The 20,594-nt window shown below is 39.7% G+C and overlaps 2 protein-coding genes across 8 annotated transcripts; one reads left to right on the top strand and one right to left on the bottom strand.

Moving 5' to 3' along the window:
• Nucleotides 1-601: 601 nt before the first annotated feature.
• On the top strand, nucleotides 602-7,655 carry METTL5 (methyltransferase 5, N6-adenosine). 6 transcript variants are annotated; one of them, XR_013371775.1, is made up of 9 exons: nucleotides 604-820; nucleotides 942-1,092; nucleotides 3,223-3,337; nucleotides 3,692-3,873; nucleotides 4,598-4,680; nucleotides 5,599-5,650; nucleotides 5,740-5,787; nucleotides 7,103-7,152; nucleotides 7,553-7,655. XR_013371775.1 is itself a non-coding variant. In XM_077883397.1 (8 exons), the coding sequence occupies exons 2-8, from the start codon at nucleotides 984-986 to the stop codon at nucleotides 7,589-7,591; spliced, it is 630 nt and encodes a 209-aa protein (XP_077739523.1). In that variant the 5' UTR covers nucleotides 605-820; nucleotides 942-983; the 3' UTR covers nucleotides 7,592-7,655. The 6 variants fall into 6 exon arrangements, 5 of the variants coding, with proteins under 5 accessions (XP_077739522.1, XP_077739521.1, XP_077739525.1 ...); XM_077883397.1 differs by lacking the exon at nucleotides 5,740-5,787 and having other exon boundaries at nucleotides 605-820; XM_077883396.1 differs by lacking the exon at nucleotides 5,740-5,787 and having other exon boundaries at nucleotides 602-820; nucleotides 921-1,092; nucleotides 7,103-7,655.
• On the bottom strand, nucleotides 6,105-18,715 carry SSB (small RNA binding exonuclease protection factor La). 2 transcript variants are annotated; one of them, XM_077883393.1, is made up of 12 exons: nucleotides 18,557-18,715; nucleotides 16,613-16,687; nucleotides 12,790-12,893; nucleotides 12,415-12,589; nucleotides 11,441-11,548; nucleotides 11,256-11,356; nucleotides 9,992-10,063; nucleotides 9,428-9,470; nucleotides 8,878-9,018; nucleotides 8,322-8,508; nucleotides 8,076-8,207; nucleotides 6,105-7,747 (listed from the first exon to the last, which is right to left on the bottom strand). In XM_077883393.1, exons 2-12 carry the CDS (start codon nucleotides 16,676-16,678, stop codon nucleotides 7,656-7,658), a joined length of 1,221 nt encoding a protein of 406 aa, XP_077739519.1. In that variant the 5' UTR covers nucleotides 16,679-16,687; nucleotides 18,557-18,715; the 3' UTR covers nucleotides 6,105-7,655. The 2 variants fall into 2 exon arrangements, with proteins under 2 accessions (XP_077739519.1, XP_077739520.1); XM_077883394.1 differs by lacking the exon at nucleotides 18,557-18,715 and adding an exon at nucleotides 17,921-18,086.
• Between the last annotated feature and the right edge of the window lie 1,879 nt (nucleotides 18,716-20,594).

Here is a 20,594-nt window from a genome sequence, read left to right on the forward strand (position 1 = left end):
TAGACACCCCTAGCTTTCTTGTAACTTAGACGTCTGCCTATGGGTGGCGCAGCGGTTTAACGCCGCCTTTGGCCCAGGGCGTGACCCCGGAGACTCGGGATCGAGTCCCACCTCGGGCTCCCTGCGTGGAGCCTGCTTCTCCCTCTGCCTGTGTCTCTGCCTCTCTGTCTGTCATGAATAAATAAATCTTTTTAAAAATTTTTAAAAAGCCATTTGAATTGGGTTTAGAAGATGGGGTAGTAGAAGTGTTTCTTGACGACGGTGAGAGGAGATGGTCACTCCCTGAGAGGGGCCTCGTGAGGCCGGACACAGAAAGGGCCGCACCAGCCGTTCACCTCAAGTGGCCGCGACTTTTACCCTCGTTGTCACCTCTTTTCTTCCCCCATCCTTCCAGGGCCTGCAGGTGCTAGCGGGTCTGGGCCCTGTGACCCGCAGGGCGGGCCGGTTCCGTCGCTGCTACAAGGGAGGGGCCACCGGTCGCGCAGACGCGGCGGCGACCAGGGTGGATGACGCTCCGCGGACGCCGGCGGAACCCGAGCGCGGGGCCGCGGTTGCAGCTCGGCGCGGGGCTGCTGCGCGCGGACAGGGGTGCGCGTGCGTGCAGCGCTTCCGGCCCCGCTCCTGGCGCGGGCGGCGTCCTACCGAGCCCGGGCGCTGCGCGAGGAGTCGTGCGTCGGTCTCCCGGCCCCGGCCGGGCGCCTGTGCGGGCATCGGGGAAGCGCGAGGTCGGCGCGGGGGACCCTGGAGGCGGGTCGGAGGCTGGCGGGGGACTCCGCCTGCTGCCGGAGCTGGAAGGAAAGCAGGCACCCGCCTGGGCTAGGTGTGCCGTCGGCTCGTTGCCTCCCCAGCCGGGAAAGAGGGGGTGAGGGTGGGGGGTAGGGGTGCGGGGTGGGGGGCGGTGCAGAAAATGCCAGATGCAGGTTCATTGGGTTTCTCTGCAGATCCAGTGCCATTAAGTCCTGCGAACTCACACTTTAAAAACAATGAAGAAATTAAAGCTTAAGGAACTAGAAAGTCGCCTGCAACAAGTGGATGGATTCGAAAAGCCCAAGCTGCTTCTAGAACAGTATCCAACCAGGCCGCACATTGCAGGTAGGGCGGCTGGGGACCCCACCCCGTCTTTGCTCCCCCGGGTTCGTCCTGTCTGCTTACTCCGTAATGAAAATAAAACAGTTATTTGAATACAAAGAACGTCTGGAGGAATTCTGCTCTGAGATGACCTATGACGTCGGAGAGGACCTCCTCGACACCGCCGCTAAAGACAGCATCCCCTCCCCCACTTTGTTATTCCACTGCTCGGTTTTCTGCATCCCTCTTAACGCTGTCAGCGTTTTAATGTTTGTTTCTCTCGTTGCACTATCAACTCCTTGAGAGCAGAAGAATTTGTTGGTGGTGTTGACACAATTCCATCTTGTCCAGAAGAGTTCCTGCTACCAGTTAGGAGCTCAGTATTGGTTTGCTAAATACAGATCAATTTTCCATTGCAACGAATTGCCAGGGCAAGGCTTCCTATGCTATTCTCCACCCCACCCCACCCCGCCCCGCCCCCAGCATGAATTAACTAGAGTTGGTAGCCAAAGGACCGCGTTTAACCAATGCGTTTCAGTTTTTAATGATCTGAGAATCATCAGTGTTGCTTGATGCAAGAAACGGATACTGGGAGTACAGGAGACAACACAGGAAAAACCCTTCATAGCTCGTAAACGTATTACCTAAGTCGTTGGGGAGTCTTAGGACAATGAATTTGGGATCCGTCCTGGCTTCAACTATTTCTTAATACAATTTTTTTTTCAAGATTTATTTATTTATTCATGGAGACACACAGCGCGGGGTGGGGGGAGGGGGGAGAGACACAGGCAGAGGGAGAAGCAGGCCCCATGCCGGGAGCCCGATGTGGGACTCAGTCCCAGGTCCCCAGGATCATGCCCTGGACCAAAGGTGGCGCTAAACCGCTGAGCCACCCGGGCTGCCCAGCTTCAACTATTTCTAAGCAGCCAATGGAAATCAAGGAAAATACACATAAACCTGCACTAAACATATTGTCATAATTCCAACCAAAAATTGGCACAAAACTGTGTCTGGGTTAAGTCCTGTTTTCTTAGTTTAGATGACTTCTTTAGTGTATTCTGGCTGTAGGGTTTCTTAGTGAAGTCTAATTTAAAAAAAAAAAAAAAACAATCATTGTTCATAGCCAGGATGTAACATGCCCATGGATGTGCTGATTTTTTGAGATACCAGCTTCAGAGTCGCTAACACCTGCTGCAGTAATTAGGACAGCAGTCAGAGATAGCCCTCTAAGTGTGTGGATTTTTTTAAAAGACTATTTTTAAGTAATCTCTAGACCCAACGTGGGGCCCAAACTCACAACTCTGAGATGGAGAGTCCCATTCTCACCAACAGCCAGCCAGGCACCCCTGATTGTGTTTTTGATGGCCCGTAGTTCTGGCTGGTTCACATATCCACAGGGAGAGATCAGTGGTTTTACTCATGCTTAACCTTTGTGTATTTGAAAGATTCCTTTCTCATCTCAGCAGTTTCTTCTCTGCTCCTCAGTTCTCTTATCAGTTCTCATTAGATTTTATGTGTCGATGGATCAAGCGTATGTATTTAAAGGCTCTTTGTGGATATAGGACTTTTCTTTTCCCATTTTAGCTTGCACTTAGGGTACCCGTGTTGTGGTGACAAACTTGTTGCCAAAAAGTTCTGGGCCATTTTAATGTTAATGCTTGTTCAACATTAGTGGTTCCCAGATTTCACAGATCCGTAAAATTTCAAAACAATTTTGGGAGACTGATACAGGGTTGCCAAGTTTATATTTTGACAAGGAAAGGTATTTTTAAAACCCATTTCCTCTTACTATCCTTGCAAAAATATTTCAACATCAAAGAACTGATGTATATGCGTGTGTGACAATGGTTTGAACAAGCTGAGGAAAAAACATTTTAACTGTATTTTTCTCATTTTATTTAAAGTTTTGTCATTCTTGGCTTGTCACCAGAGTAGTTTTCGGGAACCACTGGTGTGTGTTATTGTTCTTTGTGGGGCCTCTTACTACATACTGAGACAGAATACCTTTTTTTTTTTTTCTTTTTTTTTTAATAATCTGGAACAGCATTTGGGGGAGGATAATTGGAAGACAAGAAATTGCACTCGTCATTTACATGACTTAGATTTTGGTCATCAACTTGCTCTTATTCCCTAATATGTTTTTTGATCTTTTAGCATGTATGCTCTATACAATCCATAATACATATGATGACATTGAAAATAAAGTGGTTGCAGATCTAGGATGTGGTTGTGGAGTTCTTAGCATCGGAACTGCAATGTTAGGAGCAGGGTAGGTGATCCTGTATATTAACATTTGGGTATAGGGTGGCCTTAAATAAGAAACATAAATAGAATTAACTGAATTATATTTATGGGACTCTACAGTATGAGATGAGGGGAGCAAGAATCTGATACTGAGTACATTTTCAATGAGCAAAACAGTAAAACAAAACAGTAATAGTGGCTATCACATGCCTCCCTTTTATACACACCTGAGTTTCCAACCCCTGCCAGGTTGGGAAATCATGCTGTCGAAAGGCAATACTCTTACTTTGCCAGTTGGGTTAAAAAAAGGCATATGGTTTTAATTTTGTTGTTTTGATTCAGGAGCTAGTCACTCTTTGTGTGTGTTCTGTATTTATAGATTGTGTGTTGGATTTGACATAGATGAAGATGCATTGGAAGTATTTAATAGGAATGTGGAAGAGTTTGAGTTAACAAATGTTGACATGGTTCAATGTGATGTGCGCTCATTATCTAACAGAATGTCAAAGTCATTTGATACAGTAATTATGAATCCTCCCTTTGGGACCAAAAATAATAAAGGTTAGTAAAAAAACTTCAGAGATACAGATATATTTGTAGGAAAACAAGTTTTAAAAGTCATTTTCTTATTGTTTGGGTTAAATGATTGTATCGCTCTTAATTAAACAATCTGTTACCTGTATAATTACTACAGTTTCAATTTGTTTAACATGTCTAGGAAATTGAATTTTTTCAATCTTTGTTTTCACCTATTTGTACTAAGAGAATAGTCTTTTTATTCATTTACTATTTATACTTTGCTTTCAAGAATGATTTACGGAACTCTAATAACTCTGTAAAGGATTTTATACTTTTAGAACCTCTCTTTAATGCCTTAACACACCGAGAGTTCAACACGTGTCTATCAGTAACTGTGGCTATTTATTCTGTGTATGCTATGGGCTAGGAGGGTAGAAAGTTGGTAAGAAAAGACATGAAGAGTTCTCCCTTCAGCCGCTGCCTGATTCTGATTACTATACTACCTATTCTTGCCTCCCTTGAGAGTTAACTTGGAATATTAAAATTTTCATTTTAGTCTTATTTAAACAAGATAGTATAATGGTTTTATTCTATCAATCTTAAAAGATACATGTTCTACTTTTTTGCATCTTGTCTTTTTGCAGGAAGAATTTGAAGTGTCTATTTTGGTTTTGGGAAAAAGTTTTTAAATACCTGGTATTCATTTAATCCACTATTTTGATAACAGGTATATAAAGTAAATATGAGCTTTTTCTACTTTTAACAGGGACAGATATGGCATTTCTGAAGACTGCTTTGGAAATGGCAAGAACAGCAGTATACTCTTTACACAAATCCTCTACTAGAGATGTAAGTTCAAATCATTTTACTTCAAAATTCATGACAGCGTTTTATGGATTTGCTGTGAATGCTAATTACCAGGGTATCTCTTCTAAATTCTTTAAACATCTGGCACTTAGAAACTGAATTTTCCCTGTGACTAGCTAGCATTAGTTTTCTTCCAGCCTATATGACTTCTGTCAAAGATTTGCTCTGGCAGGAACTTTTACCAAGAGATTACATGAACTTCAGTAGAGAAGTGTGGTATAGCTAGGGTTATAGTATATCCTAGTTTGCCTAAATCCTAGTAATCCCATTGTCCCATTGTGGTTTTGTGCATAATGGAGGCAGTAAGACCTGATTTTTAAGAACACTGAGCCTGGAGCTAAAGTGAGCTGAGTTCAGAATCTCCCTGTTCCATTATTCTTCTTGCCACCTATGTAACACATGGGGGTATAGAAAATACCAGAAAATTTGGTGAATTTTTGGTCAATATAACATAATGATCAAGGACACAGACTGTAGAGCCAGACTGCCTACGTTGAAATCCAAACTACCAGTTCCCTGTGTTATCTTGGTCAAGGTATTTGAGTTCAGCTTCATAACCTATACCATTACTTAGCTGTACTCTTATAGTATTAAAATGGCTTGGTTTATTTTCAAAATACTACCAGTTCACTTGAAAATTTTTTAAGAGTCTAAATTCTGGGACACTTGGGTAGCTCAGTTGGTTCAACATCTGCCTTCAGCTCAGGTGATGATTCTGGGGGTCCTGGGATTGAGCCCTACATCGTCTGCTGCTCCCCCTGCTTATGCTGTCAAATAAATAATTTTCTTTTTAAAGTCTAAATTCTAATGAAATTTTAAAGGCTTAAAAAATATGAAGTATTAGCAAAACAATTCTCAAATTATTTTAAAAACCAGCTCACATTAACGTGTTATCTTTAGCATATTCAAAAGAAAGCTACAGAATGGAAAATCAAGATAGATATTATTGCAGGTAAGACAATTTTTAAGTTTCTTACAAAATAAATCTAAACCCTAATTATTTAGGGCCAGTAATACATTAGCCCATCCAAAATTTTATAGGTGCTAAGATGCCATAGAACGTGTTTTTAGCCTGGCAAAATGTGAAAGGTTGGTAATGGGTTGGAAATGAAGTAAAGGCCGAGTGTCAGTGTTTGCCTAAGAGTGTCCCAATTTATGCATTTTATGGAAAATTCCTAATTAGCACTCAACTATTTGGCCACTCCAGGCTCAGACAGTATACTTGTCGTGATGTAAGAGCTTGGGCCTGGAGGGGTCAGATCTGTTTAAAACCCATTCATGGAAAATACCACCAGATCATGCCTGATTACCTTTTCCATTTCAATTTTCTAATCGTCCCTAGAGTCAGAGAACATGAAGCTTTTTTCTTTTAACGGGGGATAGGATATAATCATCCACACTATAAGTAAATATTTGATACATTTTTATTAGTAAATTGGGTAATATTCACAAATATCAAAATGGGAAAAACATATAACTAGAAGCCAACTATGGTCCAAATAATTCTAGAGGCCTGAAATAAGAGTACAACATGAGGAAAATATTCTTTACTTAGTAATAAACTGACTAGGATTAGCACTGTAGTGTTAACCATATAACCAGTCCTATTCATAATTAGTAATGTAATGTGGAAAAAGTCTGTCGGTCCTATTTATCCAGTATTGTCATTCCTTACCTAGTTTAAGGTATTAGAACTTGCAGCCTGGAGCACCTCAGAACCATTCCAAGTATACCAAGCCAGGACCTTGCTACTCCAGATGTGGTCCTCAGAACATCAGTATTGACATCCCGTAGGAGAAGACTTGCAAAACTTCAGGCTCCACACAGACTTACTGAATTACAATATGCATTTTAAAAAAGATTTGAAGGTGATTTGATTGCACAGTAAAATTTGAGAGCTGTAACCTATAGAGAATTTATGCTGCAAAATATGAATGATAGGAGTGTACTGCCATCCCTCTAAACTGAGGAGTAATTTTGGAGAACCTAGTATTTCTTAGAGTAAGAAAAATGGATTATCACTTGAAAGCTCAGTAGGAAAATACTACCAGTATTAAAATCCAGACAAATTTTAAAAATAAGCATGATTATTACTGCTATAGATTATGAAATTAAAAATAGAAAGGTATGATCATCTTCTGTCCAATTGTTATCCTTTCAAATTCTTCCCCATAACCTCTAATTTTGGCATCAATGACCAAATAGAAATGCCAACCTCAGTTAGCCATGGGCTGACTTGAGAATATATCAAGTCAGTCTCTGGGTAAGTTAAAGTGACAGGTCTGAAATGTTCTGCTTACCAGGGTTAAATACTTCCTTAATTTTTAAGAATTTACATATGTAATATATGTATCGTCAGGGTTGACAAATGAATTTTTATTCTTAGATGACTTTTGTTTTCTAGAGCTACGATACGACCTGCCAGCATCATACAAATTTCATAAAAAGAAATCCGTAAGTCTCTGGATTCTGGCTTATCTGCATTCAGTACTGAAGAACTTTTCAATAAGTAACTATTTACAATGTTATCAACTTGCCTGAGTAAATACAGAAAGCTAGCCAAGGAGACAGAATAATTATCGATGTGATAACAGCCAATATCCTGGTTCAAGATATTCTTTCTCAAATGCTTTAGGCACAAAAATAAAAAACTAAGTTTTTGCTCTTTTTATATAGTACATATTTTATTAGTTTGTACTAATACATTTTCATATTACAAAGGCAATTTAATGGAAGAATCTTTCTTTTGATATTTGAAATAAAACAAACAGAACTATACATTAAAAAAAATGTCTTCATTTGGATAACAAAAAAAGACAAGTTAAACAACAACAAAAATTTTCCTTTCTTACAGGTTGATATTGAAGTGGACCTAATTCGGTTTTCTTTTTAAAAGCCTCTAAAGACAAAAGCAGCTTAAAACCTAATTAAGATGAATAAAAAATTTTTTTACTAAATTACTGGTCTCCCGCACCATTTTCTGTTTTCTGTTGTTTTGGTGTAGGTTGTTCTTCTTTGTCTGTTTCCTCTCTTGCTCTTTTTACTGGTCCTATACAATTCAATAAAGAATTTTTGTTAAGTTCACTATGTAAGCATTACTCTTTTAATAGTGAGCATAATTAACAAAATAATTGTTTGAAAAGCAACAACTTCCCAACACCAACAATAAGGCTTTTTCCTTTGGTACAGATCTTCTCTCTAAACTTATCTTCCAAACATCTTTTTTTTTTCCACTTGTAAAACAGGATAACTTGGGTAAATCACAATCCAAAAGTCACTTATACCAAAGGTGAAAAACCACACTGCTGTCCTTTCAAATAATTTTGAAATAACAAATAATTTTTCATCAAAGAACCAAAGGACTTAGAAAAACTTACCAGATGCACCATTCTGATCCTGTTCTTCATCACTATCAAATTTAGTTTTCTTGCCCTGAAACTGTACTTTTCCTTTAGCAGACCCAGTCTGGGCAGCTTTATTCCCCTTTCCTTTTCCTTTAAATCTGCGACCTATAAAAACATAATTGATAAATCCATAAAAGTCTTAAGTCCTTTGTCACTGTCTCCGAACAAGCAAATGAGTTAAAATAACCAAATAGTCCAAGACAAATCAGAACTAATGACCTTTTGATTTCCATTTGTTTAGAGATTCTTGTTGATCTTCTATGATTTTTTTCAGTGCTTCCTTTTCCACATCTCCTTCTAGTACTTCCCACGTCACTTCTTTGTTCCTTAATTGTAGGTTACCATTATTTGCATCTTTGGCTTTATCCAGTGCTTCCTTAGCTTTTTCTTTAAATAGAATTATCCCCTATACCAAAGACAGTAAAAGCCACACCCTTAAGGTTTTTTTAAGTACCATAGCTAATTCCATTGCTCAAAACTTTTTCCTGCCCTGCAAATCTTCTCCGCCATTATCAGTTTCAATGAATTTTAACTGAACTTTAGAGAGTTAACATAAAACTTGCAGTCACAAATACCAAGTTATTTATAGCATAACTCAAAAAGTAGGAGACATCACGTCCAGTGATGGCAATAACAAAATGGAAAGTAAAAGACCAAAAACTATTTCATGAACACATTATTAAATAATTTTGTCGCTAGTAATGTTATCTTCTAAAAGTTAAGTTTCTATGGATTTTTAAACTGATTGCTAAAAAGCCTATGAATGTTTCCAAACCTCTTTTGCTCCTCTGACAAAGTCTATCCATTTTATTTCACCATGACTTGAGAAAAGGATGTGCAAATCTTCTCTACAGGTCTGATCATCTAAGTCTCCTGAAAATTTCAGCAAGCAGCCAATCTTTTCTTCTAGAGATTTCTGTAAAGACATACAAAGCATTAAAGTTTTTTAAAAGCAACCACAAACCAGATATGGCTTAAACCACTCTATACCTAATACATGGGAAAAGCTAGAAACTAAAATGCTGTTTTAAAGTAGTTTAATAGTGCATTTTCCTGTGGCATCCCTTATTATACAGTGGCTTCTGATGGTAACTTAAAATTTTATTTCTTCAACAATATAATATTTACGTAGCTGGATATATTGGTTATTTAAAAAATGTGGTTATAAGTTCTTTCTCTGGGTAATGATTTTAGGCAGTATTATTGGGCTATGACTTTAGTACAATGAAAACTACAGACTTGTTCACATACTTGCTTCAAAAAGTTCTCACTTTTTATTCTCATAAATTTGAATTATAGCTTAGATACCAAAAATACAGACTTACTATTTCAGCACTTTCTGCTAACTTTTGTTTTTCCTCTTGCTCTCTACAAAAGAAATGGTAATTAGAATCTTTCCATTAACTGTATGAGAAAATTAAATCCTGATAAAGTTAACCTTTTTTTTTTTTTTTTTTAATTTTTATTTATTTATGATAGTCACAGAGAGAGAGAGAGAGAGGCAGAGACATAGGCAGAGGGAGAAGCAGGCTCCACGCACTGGGAGCCCGATGTGGGATTCAATCCCGGGTCTCCAGGATCACGCCCTGGGCCAAAGGCAGGCGCCAAACCGCTGCGCCACCCAGGGATCCCCTGATAAAGTTAACCTTGATCATAATCACACATTGCTTAATAATCAAAGGCAGTCACTAGGCTTTCTGATTGCTCCTGGCTAGAGTGCAACACTGTGGCCCCCAGATTATTAAGGCAGCTTAAGATCTTAATGTTTCACTAGCAAAACAAAAGCCTACTGCTACTCATTTCAGAACTCATCATCAAGCTCCACTTCCTAGAACCACTATCTCTGTCAAAGCTTTAAGAAATTAAAATGACTGGCTCAACGTACTTACTGTTTAGCTCGTAATTTAGCTTCTACTTTATTTTGCTTTCTTTCTTCATTTTTTTTGGCAAAGTAATCTTCCCTAAAGAAGACAAAATACAGGGACTGAGTTCATGAGAACAAAAATAAGACTAAATTATTTTGAATGAATTAAACACAAGAAGGAATATTACACTTTCTAGAAACATAATTACCTAAAAATTCAAAAGATGCCAAGGAAGTTATTTTAATAACAGCTTTACGAAAAAAGTCACATTCCATAAAATGTACACCTTTTAAAAGTGTACACTTCAGCGGTCTTTAGTATATTCAGAATTGCACAACCATCAGTAATAATTTCAGAACAAAAAGAAACCTGATGTCCATTCCAATCTTGTATTGATTTTACCATTCATGTATGGAAAAAAAGGTAAACCAGAATTTGTGGAAATAAGTTCATAGAATTTTCTACAGTGGTACTTTACAGTAGGAGAAAATTCTACAACCTCTGAAACCCAAGAGCAAGAGCAATTATGAAAATCAAGTTAGGGACGCCTGGGTGGCTCAGTGGTTGAGCATCTGCCTTCGGCTCACATTGTGATCCCAGGATCCTGGAATCGAGTCCTGCATCAGGCTCCCTGTAGGAAACCTGCTTCTCTCTCTGCCTATGTCTGTCTGTCTCTCTCTCTTTCATGAATAAATATGTAAAATCTTAAGAAAAAAAAAAGGGAAAGAAAATCATGTTAAAAAATACTTTTTAAAAAGTTAACACTAATTGCACGATGCACCACAGTGCATCTCTTAAGTCCATCAGGTTTAGTACATGGCATTTAAGATTACATAATGTGAAAATAGGGAACAACGGCCTAACTGTATCACAAAAATGCTCTGGTGTGTCTAAATTGTTAACACATACACACACATTAAAGAATGTGGTCCAAATATGTATTAAATAATCCTTTGTACTATATAGGTATACACAGACTATGAGAAGTAAGAACAGACTGGAAATTGGACAGAGATTGATTCTCTAACCACACAGATTCTACTATCTAGCTTATGTTTTAGATGCAAAGAAAGTACTAAAACTATTTTTTACTGTTAAAAAATCACTTCCTTGTGGTCTCAGAGGACTAGTAGTTTCCACTGAGCAAATTTTAAGTGTTTATCAAAGAATGCCCAAGGATACTAAAAAATATTGTCCTTACACGGGATGTTATTCCATATTCTGTATCCCAGTGTGTCAATTCCATATAACTAAAGTGGCCAAAAGAAGTATCAGCATAAAGACTTACTTGAAAAGTATTAGCAGGTCTGTGTCTTTATATTTCTGGTCAGGGGTGTCGACAAACTTCCTAGCAGATTCAATACTATCAAACACAGCAAATATTGATCCCTATTAAAAGGGGAAGAAAACTCTTTTTAAAAATATCCCATATATTTTTCAGCTAGAAAAAGTTGTAACATCATACAACCATACCTTAAATGCTTTGTGTAATGTTCTTCTCATCTGAATATTTAGTACTTGACCTTTATCTTCTAACCATTCTTTTATGTCATCAAGGGTTGCATCAGTTGGGAAGCCTTTCTGTGAAGAGTAGAAAGAAATGTACAAATGACTTCTCAGGTAAACAATTTATCAGAAATTGAGTCATTTTGTCTTGAAGTCAAGCCAGGATATACATATCTAACTATATATTTCTCTGTCTCTTAAATGTTTAACAGTTCTGGTTAAGAGCCACTGTTCTCTAGTGCAGTAAAAGTGACTGAACTGGAATATGTTTCAAAATAATCCATTGGGGCAGAGATAAAACAAAATTAATCACATGTTAATAACTGCTGAAGTTGGATAATAGTACATTATATAGTCAACCCATCTTTGTAGGTCTTAAATTTTCCAGAATAAAAAGAATCTACTTTAAAAATTCATATGCTAAAGAAAATTACTATCAAGTTTAGCTCTAGATAAATAAGAAATTGATAGGCTTACTGGGTGCTTACAATATGCCCAACATTTTGTACAGTGTTATATGGATTTTTTCATTAATTCTAATTCTCACAATAGTTCTATAAAGTAAAAAATATTATCCCCATTTATGAAGATAATGCTTAGGCAAGTTAAGAACACTGCCCAATGGGGCGCCTGGGTGGCTCAGTTGGTTAAGTGCCTGCCTTCGGCTCTGGTCATGATCTTGGGGTCCTGGGATTGAGCCCCATGTTAGGCTTCCCTGCTCAGTGGGGAGTCTGCTTCTTCCTCTCACTCTCCCTCTGCTCCTCCCCCTGCTTGTGTTCGCTCTCTCAAATAAAATCTTAAAAAACAAAAAACAACACTGCCCAAGAACACACAGTAAATGGTAAAAACTACGATTCCGGAGTCCTTATTCTTATCCACTCTTTTTTTTTTTCTAAATAAGATATTTAATATATAATTAAATGTGTGAAAGGCCCACTTACAATATAAACAGATCTGTTTTTTACATCATTCTTATATTCATCAGTCACTTCAGGGAGGGGTTTGCTTGGAGATCTTCTAATTTTAGTTTTATCTTCACTTATTTCCATGAGTTCAGCCTTTGATTTGCTCAGTGCTTCTACTATTACATTAAAGTCTGTTGTTAGACGGTTTAACCTGAAGAATAAAAGCATTATAAAACTTAGTTGTAGCACTTGTTAACAAAAAAATCTAAAGACGGTTTGAAATGGTTTTTACTGGGTGCCTGGGTGGCTGATCCTCAAGGTCATGAGTTCAAGCCCTGTATTGGACTCCACACTGGGTATAGAGCCTACTTTAAAAATAATAATAAATAAAATAATAAAAAAGATTTTTACCTATTGAATTTTATCATTATCTCCAAAGGCACCCAGCCTTCATCCAGTTTGATCTGTTCCTTTAAAAATTTGTCTCGTGGCAAGTTGAAGTCACCAAAATAATACTGCAAGATAATTAATTATATTTCAGAGCACTGTACAATACTGACTTCAATCCTGGAGTTTTAAATTGCCATTACATCACTACACTCTATTCTTTAAAAATACATGTCATAACTTAAGGAGCAATAAACATTTTCTCCTAAATATGTGATAGTGAAACATTTATAACATGAATTAGCAGAAAGATAAAACTAAAAATTGATTACTGAAACAATGTAATTAGCAGATACCTCAACAGACTATCAAGTCTTAAATAAAAACATAGTTAAGGACTTTAGTATGTGAGGGGCTTCTCGTTTCAAATCAGTGTTTTATTAAACAGACTTCTTATTAAACAGTGTGTCTAATAAAAAGAACTGGAATATACTGATTAATCATGCTTATTTTTACAAATTAAAAAATAGGCAAGCATTTATCTAATTTAAGCATAAAGGTACTCTTTTTCAGTATAAAAAGCAAAAAAGACAAAAATAAAAACTATACATGAAAAGACACAGGTATGACTACTTGAATTGCCAAGAGTATAAAAAGTAAAAGACAAATAACAAAGGAGCCTGTAAATAATTCTTATAAATCAAGGGAGAAGAAAAAAATCCTGAAAGCCCTAATAGAAAAATGGGTAAAGGACATCAAAAGAATTACTAAAATAAGAATGTAATATAAACAAAAAGTTCAACTTCATTAATGAAAAATCCAATTTAAAGCAAAATAGCATCTTCACCCAACTGGCCAATAAAACAATACCTAGTATTGGCCTGAACACAGAGAAATGGTTGTGTAGGCAGAGATGTTAATAAATATCAAAGGTCTTTAAAAATGCGCATAACCCTTGAGCCAGTACATCTTTTTCTAAAGAATTTTATCTTAAATCAGTAAACATAGTAAACAGTAAAAATATATAAATCTTTACTAAGATTTATATATAAAGATATTCATCATGAATTGGATAGCCACATGTAGAAGAATGAAACTGAACCATTTTCTTACACCATACACAAAAACAGACTCAAAATGGATGAAAGACCTCAATGTGAGACAGGAATCCATCAAAATCTAGAGACCACAAGCAGCAACTTCTTCCTAAGCACATCTCCAAAGGCAAGGGAAACGAAAGGCAAAAATGAACTACTGGGACTTCATCCAGGTAAAAAGCTTTTGCACAGCAAAGGAAACCATCAACAAAACCATGACAACTGACAGAATGGGAGAAGATATCTGCAAGTGACAGATAAAGGACTAGTATCCAAAATCTATAAAGAACTTATCAAACAACACCCAAAGAACAAATAATCCAATCAAGAAATGGGCAGAAAACATGAACAGACATTTCTCCAGAGAAGACATACAAATGACCAACAGACACGTAAAAAATGTTCAACATCACTCAGCATCAAGGAAAATGAAATCAAAACCACCTGACACAGGTCAGAAGGCTAAAATTAACAAGTCAGGAAATGACAGATGTTGGTGAGGCTGCTGATAAAGGGTACCCTCTTACACTATTGGTAGGAAGGTAAGCTGGTACAGTATGGAGGTTCCTCAAAAAGTTGCAAATAGAGCTACCCTACAACCCAGCAATTGCACTACTAGCTATTTGCCCCAAATATACAAATGTTGTGATCCAAAGTGGCAACTGCACCCCAGTGTTTATAGCAGCAATGTCCCCAATAGCCAAACTATGGAAAGAGCCCAGATGTCCATTGATAGATGAATAGCTTAAGAAGATATGATGTGTACACACACACACACACACACACACACACAAAATGTACTACTACTCAGCCATGGAAAAAATCATTGCCATTTCCAGTGACATGGATAGAACTTGAGGGTGTTATGTTAAGCGAAATGAGCTAATCAGAGAAAGACAATCATCATATGATTTCACTCATATTTGGCATCTGATAAAACAGAGGAGCATAGAGGGAGGGGAAAATAAAAAAAAGATGTAATCAAAGAGGAAGACAAACCATAAGAGACTTTTAATCATAGGAAACAGGGTGCCTAGCTGACCGAATGCCTTTGGCTCAGGGCATGATCCAGGGTTCCAGGCATTGAGCCCCACATTGGGCTCCCTGCAGGGAGCCTGCTTCTCCTCTGCCTGGGCCTCTGCCTCTCTCTCTCTCATGAATAAATAAATCTTAAAAAAAAAATCATAGGAAACAAAACTGAGGGTTGCTGGAGGAGAGGGGAGTAGGGGGATGGGGTAACAGTGATGGACATTAAGGAGGGCACGTGATGTAAATTGCACTGCGTGTTACATACAACTGATAAATAAATGAACTACCTCAAACTAATACTGTATGTTAATTGAATTTAAAATTAATTTTTTAAAAAATGAAGAAGAAAATGCTAATGTAAAATTGGATAATGAATTAAACTTTTCTGTGTTAAGCTAATCTTAAGGCCAAAGTAGTGAAACATGCCAGTAAAAATAGAAATTTGCTGATTTTTAAAGCAAACAAACTCATCATGGAACTGTTACAGCTAAAAAAATTAGAAATATCCTACACATCAAATAGGGAATTGGGTAAATTACTGATGACATAAAACTTTACTTCCCTAAAATGCAACCTATGTTTGATAGGGGAAAGGGAAGGAAATAAAAATCATGTTACTGTGAGCACTGACCACAAAGCATGAAAGAGTATTTTTAACTTTAATTACTTAAGACAGTAGAATTTGAGAGGTGGCAGATTATGGAAGGGACATTATTAACTTGGTCTATATAAACTTTGTACTGTTCTAAGTATTTAACTAAATAGTTTGCAATTTTTCTTTGCAATTATAATGAAATTAGTACAAAAGGTATAGCACAGAACATTTTAAATGGCCAAGAAGTACAAATTAAAAAGTTCTGATAACTGCAAAAACCACCAAAAAACAGCTTCTTACTGAAGTTAATCAGTAAGAACAGAAAACATTAAGCAAAAATTTCCTGTGCAGCCATTATTGATACTGTAAAGCTTCAATTTAAATACAATACCTAAGGTTAAAAAAAGAAAAAAAGGCTAAGATGACTATAAAAACAGATACTTTGTTAACGAAGTTCTAATAGCCAAGAACTCAGTTTAATTAGGTAGAAAAATGTACTAGGACCTTCAAATACAGGAAAGGTACTTTACAAAGAATTTTTATGTTCTCTTATTATGTGCCAGGAACTCTTCTGAATGTTTTACATTTTATTAACTAATGTAAACTTCACAACAAACTTATGAGTACTACTATTACAGACTAGGAAACTGAAGCAAAAAGTAACACTAGTCTATGGTGTTAAGTTTTGAAATGTTGGGATCCCTGGGTGGCGCAGCGGTTTGGCGCCTGCCTTTGGCCCAGGGCGCGATCCTGGAGACCCGGGATCGAATCCCACATCGGGCTCCCGGTGCATGGAGCCTGCTTCTCCCTCTGCCTGTGTCTCTGCCTCTCTCTCTGACTATCATGAATAAATAAATAAAATCTTTAAAAAAAAAAAAAAAAGTTTTGAAATGTTTGTAGATCTTGGCTGTCATAAATGGGCTCCACTAATACAAATTAGTAGAACCTACAATATTGTAGGTTCATCTAATTCTAGGAATCAAAAACAAACCAGATATTTAATATTTACACGAAATGTTTTAGTAGGTCAATATAGGAAATTAATGTTCTTTCTGTATTTGTTTTTAGGTTCTACATTTCCTTTCAAGGAACATATTTTTGCAGTCTACTAGCATAAGAACCATACCTCAATCTGATGACAGATTTTAGCCTCGAGAGCAGCCATTTTTTCATTATCACCATTTTCGGCCATTATGGCTATCTGTAAATTTTCCCAAATTGGCATAAAGAGGTTAGTATTATTTTTACATAACACTCAAGATTAGAAGAATGTTTTTAAGTTATCAGTATCACATTGTTTTCTTAAATACCAAGAATTTTTAATTTCATGGGTTCAATTTCTCTACTCAATTCTCAAATTTCAACAAAAGAAAATGTTGGAATAAGTAATGGAAAACTGAAAAGCTATACATAATCTGCAACCCTTTCAGTAAATCACTGTTCCATCTCTATAACAAAGCAAGTGGTCATCTTCACTTAACTCATCAAGAAAGCTTTTAGCAAAAAACTCCTTTCAGCTACTTACCAACCATTTCCAGCTTTAAGGAAATTACCACCTGCAACTCAGTCCTATTTGTTTGGTGCAGGTTGCATTTCTTTTAGTTAGTCACAGCTACCTTATCAAAAACTTACCAGCAAAGACTAAGTGTCATAACTTCAGGATGAAAAAAAAAATCAAATATAACCGTCAGGATTAGATTAGATGCTGTATGTTAGAGAACATATGAAAATAAGAGTTTGGGGCAGCCTGAGTGGCTCAGCGGTTTAGCGCCGCCTTCAGCCCAGGGCCGGATCCTGGAGACCCTGGATCGAGTCTCACATCGGGCTCCCTGCATGGGGCCTGCTTCTCCCTCTGCCTGTGTGTGTCTCTGCCTCTCTCTGTGTGTCTCTCATAAATAAATAAAATCTTTAAAAAAATAATAAGAGTCTGGGAACACTAGAATAATGTTAAGCTGAAGGTCTGTCTCCTAATTCGCCAATATATTGGTTAACCTTAGAGCCAGTTTGTTTCACACCCCTGACACTAGTGCTGCAGGAGAAAGGTTGTGAGACTGCTCGGCATCACGAACCAAGTCTTGCCTCCAGTGCTCTACGAAACCACCCAGTTATCCACATTTACAGAAGTGTATTCATAAGACCTCATCAGGGTACCTGCCATTAGTTGACACTAGTGAGCCGTCTTGGGTACTCCTGGAAGTATCGCTTTACAAACTTTAATGGTTCTGCAATAACCTGGATGCACACTGGAAACTCTTGTAACAGGGACTTACTTGCACGACGCCATCCAAGTACAAAATTTACTCAATCTTATGCATTATTAGTGGACCACTACCCAAGTTCCTAACTTACTACCATGACCTCGGAGCCCCTTCCAAAGCAAAGGGTGAGTGAAGTAAGAGAACTGCTTAGTCCGTACAAGACTTCTTCGGCCTACCCAATTCTGGTAGGTACTCGGTTCCTGGAGCTCCTTCTCCAGAGTGTACGACTAGAAGTGAAGTACGACCCACACTTTCTCACTTCGCAGGCTCCTGGACGTGAGTGACACTAAAACCCCCAGAGAGGGACGCCAGAGGAACACCTGCGGCCCCACCACTCCGCGACCTCCAGCTCGTCCCACAGGACCCGAGGAAGCCTCTGGCAATTAGCCACGGCCAACCGCCTCAGAAGCCACCAGTGCCCCGAAACGTCGGCCCCCGGCGACGCCACAGGGCAGTGGAGGTGGAAAGTCTTAAGGACGCGGGGCGGATGCGGGCAGCCTCCGTCCAAGGAACCCGCCAGAGTGGGGCCCCAAAGCAGCCACCGGCTCGCCTGGGCCCCAGCCCCGTGCGGGGAAACCCCGGCTCCTGCACTCCGGTCGGGCACCGCGTCCGCGCCTCGCCCCGGCCCGCGCCGCTCCGCTCCCAGCCCAGCGCGCCGCCTCAGGCTGCGGCCCACGCGGCGCTCGCCCGGAGCATGCGGACCGCGAGGAGCGGACGCACCGGCGCGAGGCCACAGGGAAGGGGCGTGCGCCGCCGCCCCGCACAGCACACCATTTCGCGCTTCTTCTCTTCGGCCACCGACCGCTACTCACCTTTGAGGTCCCGGTCCCACAAAGCCACGCCGCACCAACACCAACAGCGACAACACCGTCCCGACTTCCCAGCGCCGCCGGCCGGCCTACCCCGCGTGAGGAAGATGGGGGCCGTCCCGGCAGCCCTCGCGGCCCGCGTGGGCGGGGCTTCGGGGAGCCGGAGCCTGCGCGCCGCTCGGAGCCTGCGCGCCGGCTGCGGACTCCCACGGCCCGCGGAGCCCCGCCCCCTGACGCCGCGGAGCCCCGCCCCCTGACGCCGCGGAGCCCCGCCCCCTGACGCCGCGGAGCCCCGGGCTGGCGCCGGGGGCGGGGCGCCTCTGACCCAGCGAGTCTCCGGTACAAACCCGGGCTCATCTTGCGTATGACGTATGTGGCTATTTTTCACATGAGACTTTTCCAAAGAACTGTTCTGATGAACCGTACGTATATGTAAACTACATCGCGTTGTGATAGTTCTCAAAAAAAAAAAAAAAAAGGGCTAGTGAAATTTTTTTTTTAAATCAGAGGTTCAGGAATCTTAGAGTTGAAAAAAACAATAGAGCAGAGCGTGTAAGAGCTGGGATCTGGGATCCGACCCGCTCTGCTGAAGGAACGGCTCACCCATTTGCAGGCTATGACGTAGCGCAAGTTAATGAACTTCTCCGTTCCTCGGTGTAAGGGGGGCCGGTGGTAACCACCACCTACTATCCTGCAGTTGTGAGCTTTAAAAGTGGTGCATACTCCTTGCTGGGAGCTACAGATAGCAGGAGGAGCAGATGATGTTAATTTAAAATAAACAAAAAACGTGATTTCAGAAGACCAAAATGCATCTGGTGCAGAAATCTATTACCTGTACTAGGGCCCTTTCCTATTAGCATGCAAGAAGCACGATACTTTCACCTAGAGGATTATTTTCTTGTAGTGAGCGAATCTTCCATTTCCCCTCAGTTTTCTTGAAAATTTGAAGTGACATTAGTGAAATAGCCTTTTAAGTGTTCTCAGGGCTTTTTGGCAGTCCCAAAATAGATCAAATGTATTTATTTGGGGGAAAAATGCAGGTTTGATTCGATCCAGACATTGCATCAAGCTGATGAGAAAAAATTGTTATACTCAAGTAGTTTAAGTTCAAATTAATCAGGTTCTTTTATCCACTCACAAATGCTTATGTCTATTTTCTGCCAGACTTAATTAAAAAGCTAATTTTCTTTTTGATCAAGTCAGCGGGAATATGAGTATTTAACAAAACACATCAAATGTGGGGCACGTGGGTGGCTCAGTGGTTGGGCGTCTGCCTTAGGCCCAGGGTGTGACCCTGGAGACCAGGGATCAAGTGCCACATCAGGCTCCCTGCGTGGAACCTGCTTCTCCCTCTGCCTGTGTCTCTGCCTCTCCCTGTGTGTCTCTCTTGAATAAATAAATAAAATCTTAAACATAAAACATCCAGTTTATGTTAGAGTACTCCCACTAATCCATTCAGCAAACTGTTTATTACCTAACCTCCATACTGTCCTGGTATGGAGCTTAGCCTTGGGGAAAAAAGAAGACTCTGCCTAGAGACGGTGGCACCTAAGCAAATGTAACTGCTCATCTATGCCCTACAATGTCGGTACAACTGCGGATATATACAGTCTACTACCAGAAGCCACACTTACTGCAGAACATTTATTTGGTGTTCCCTCCCTCTCCCTTTCCCTCCCTCTCTCCCTCCCCCTCTCTTTCCTTTCCACTCCCTTCTCCTTTCACTCCTCCTCCTTCCCCACCTCCTCCCTTCTCCTTGCTCTCCTTTTCCTCCCCTCCCCCTCCCTCATCCCTACCCTCCTGTATCCCTTCTCCATCCCTCCCCTCCCTGTCTCTGTCCCCCTCCCCTCTCTCTACTACAGGCCAAGCTCCCTGCAGCCACCAACCACCCTTTGGGGAAAATGGATTCCTGGCTACACACCAGGAAGCTTTATTTTTTCAGAAAAAGCACCAAGAAGACTTTCTCTCAGGCTGATACCCATCTCTTTCATAGCTTAACTTTATAGGGTAACATACCAAAAGACCATTTCTCTGGACATAA

Source organism: Canis aureus, chromosome 34 (assembly GCF_053574225.1).
Source record: "Canis aureus isolate CA01 chromosome 34, VMU_Caureus_v.1.0, whole genome shotgun sequence".
Taxonomy (NCBI): Eukaryota; Metazoa; Chordata; class Mammalia; order Carnivora; family Canidae; genus Canis; species Canis aureus.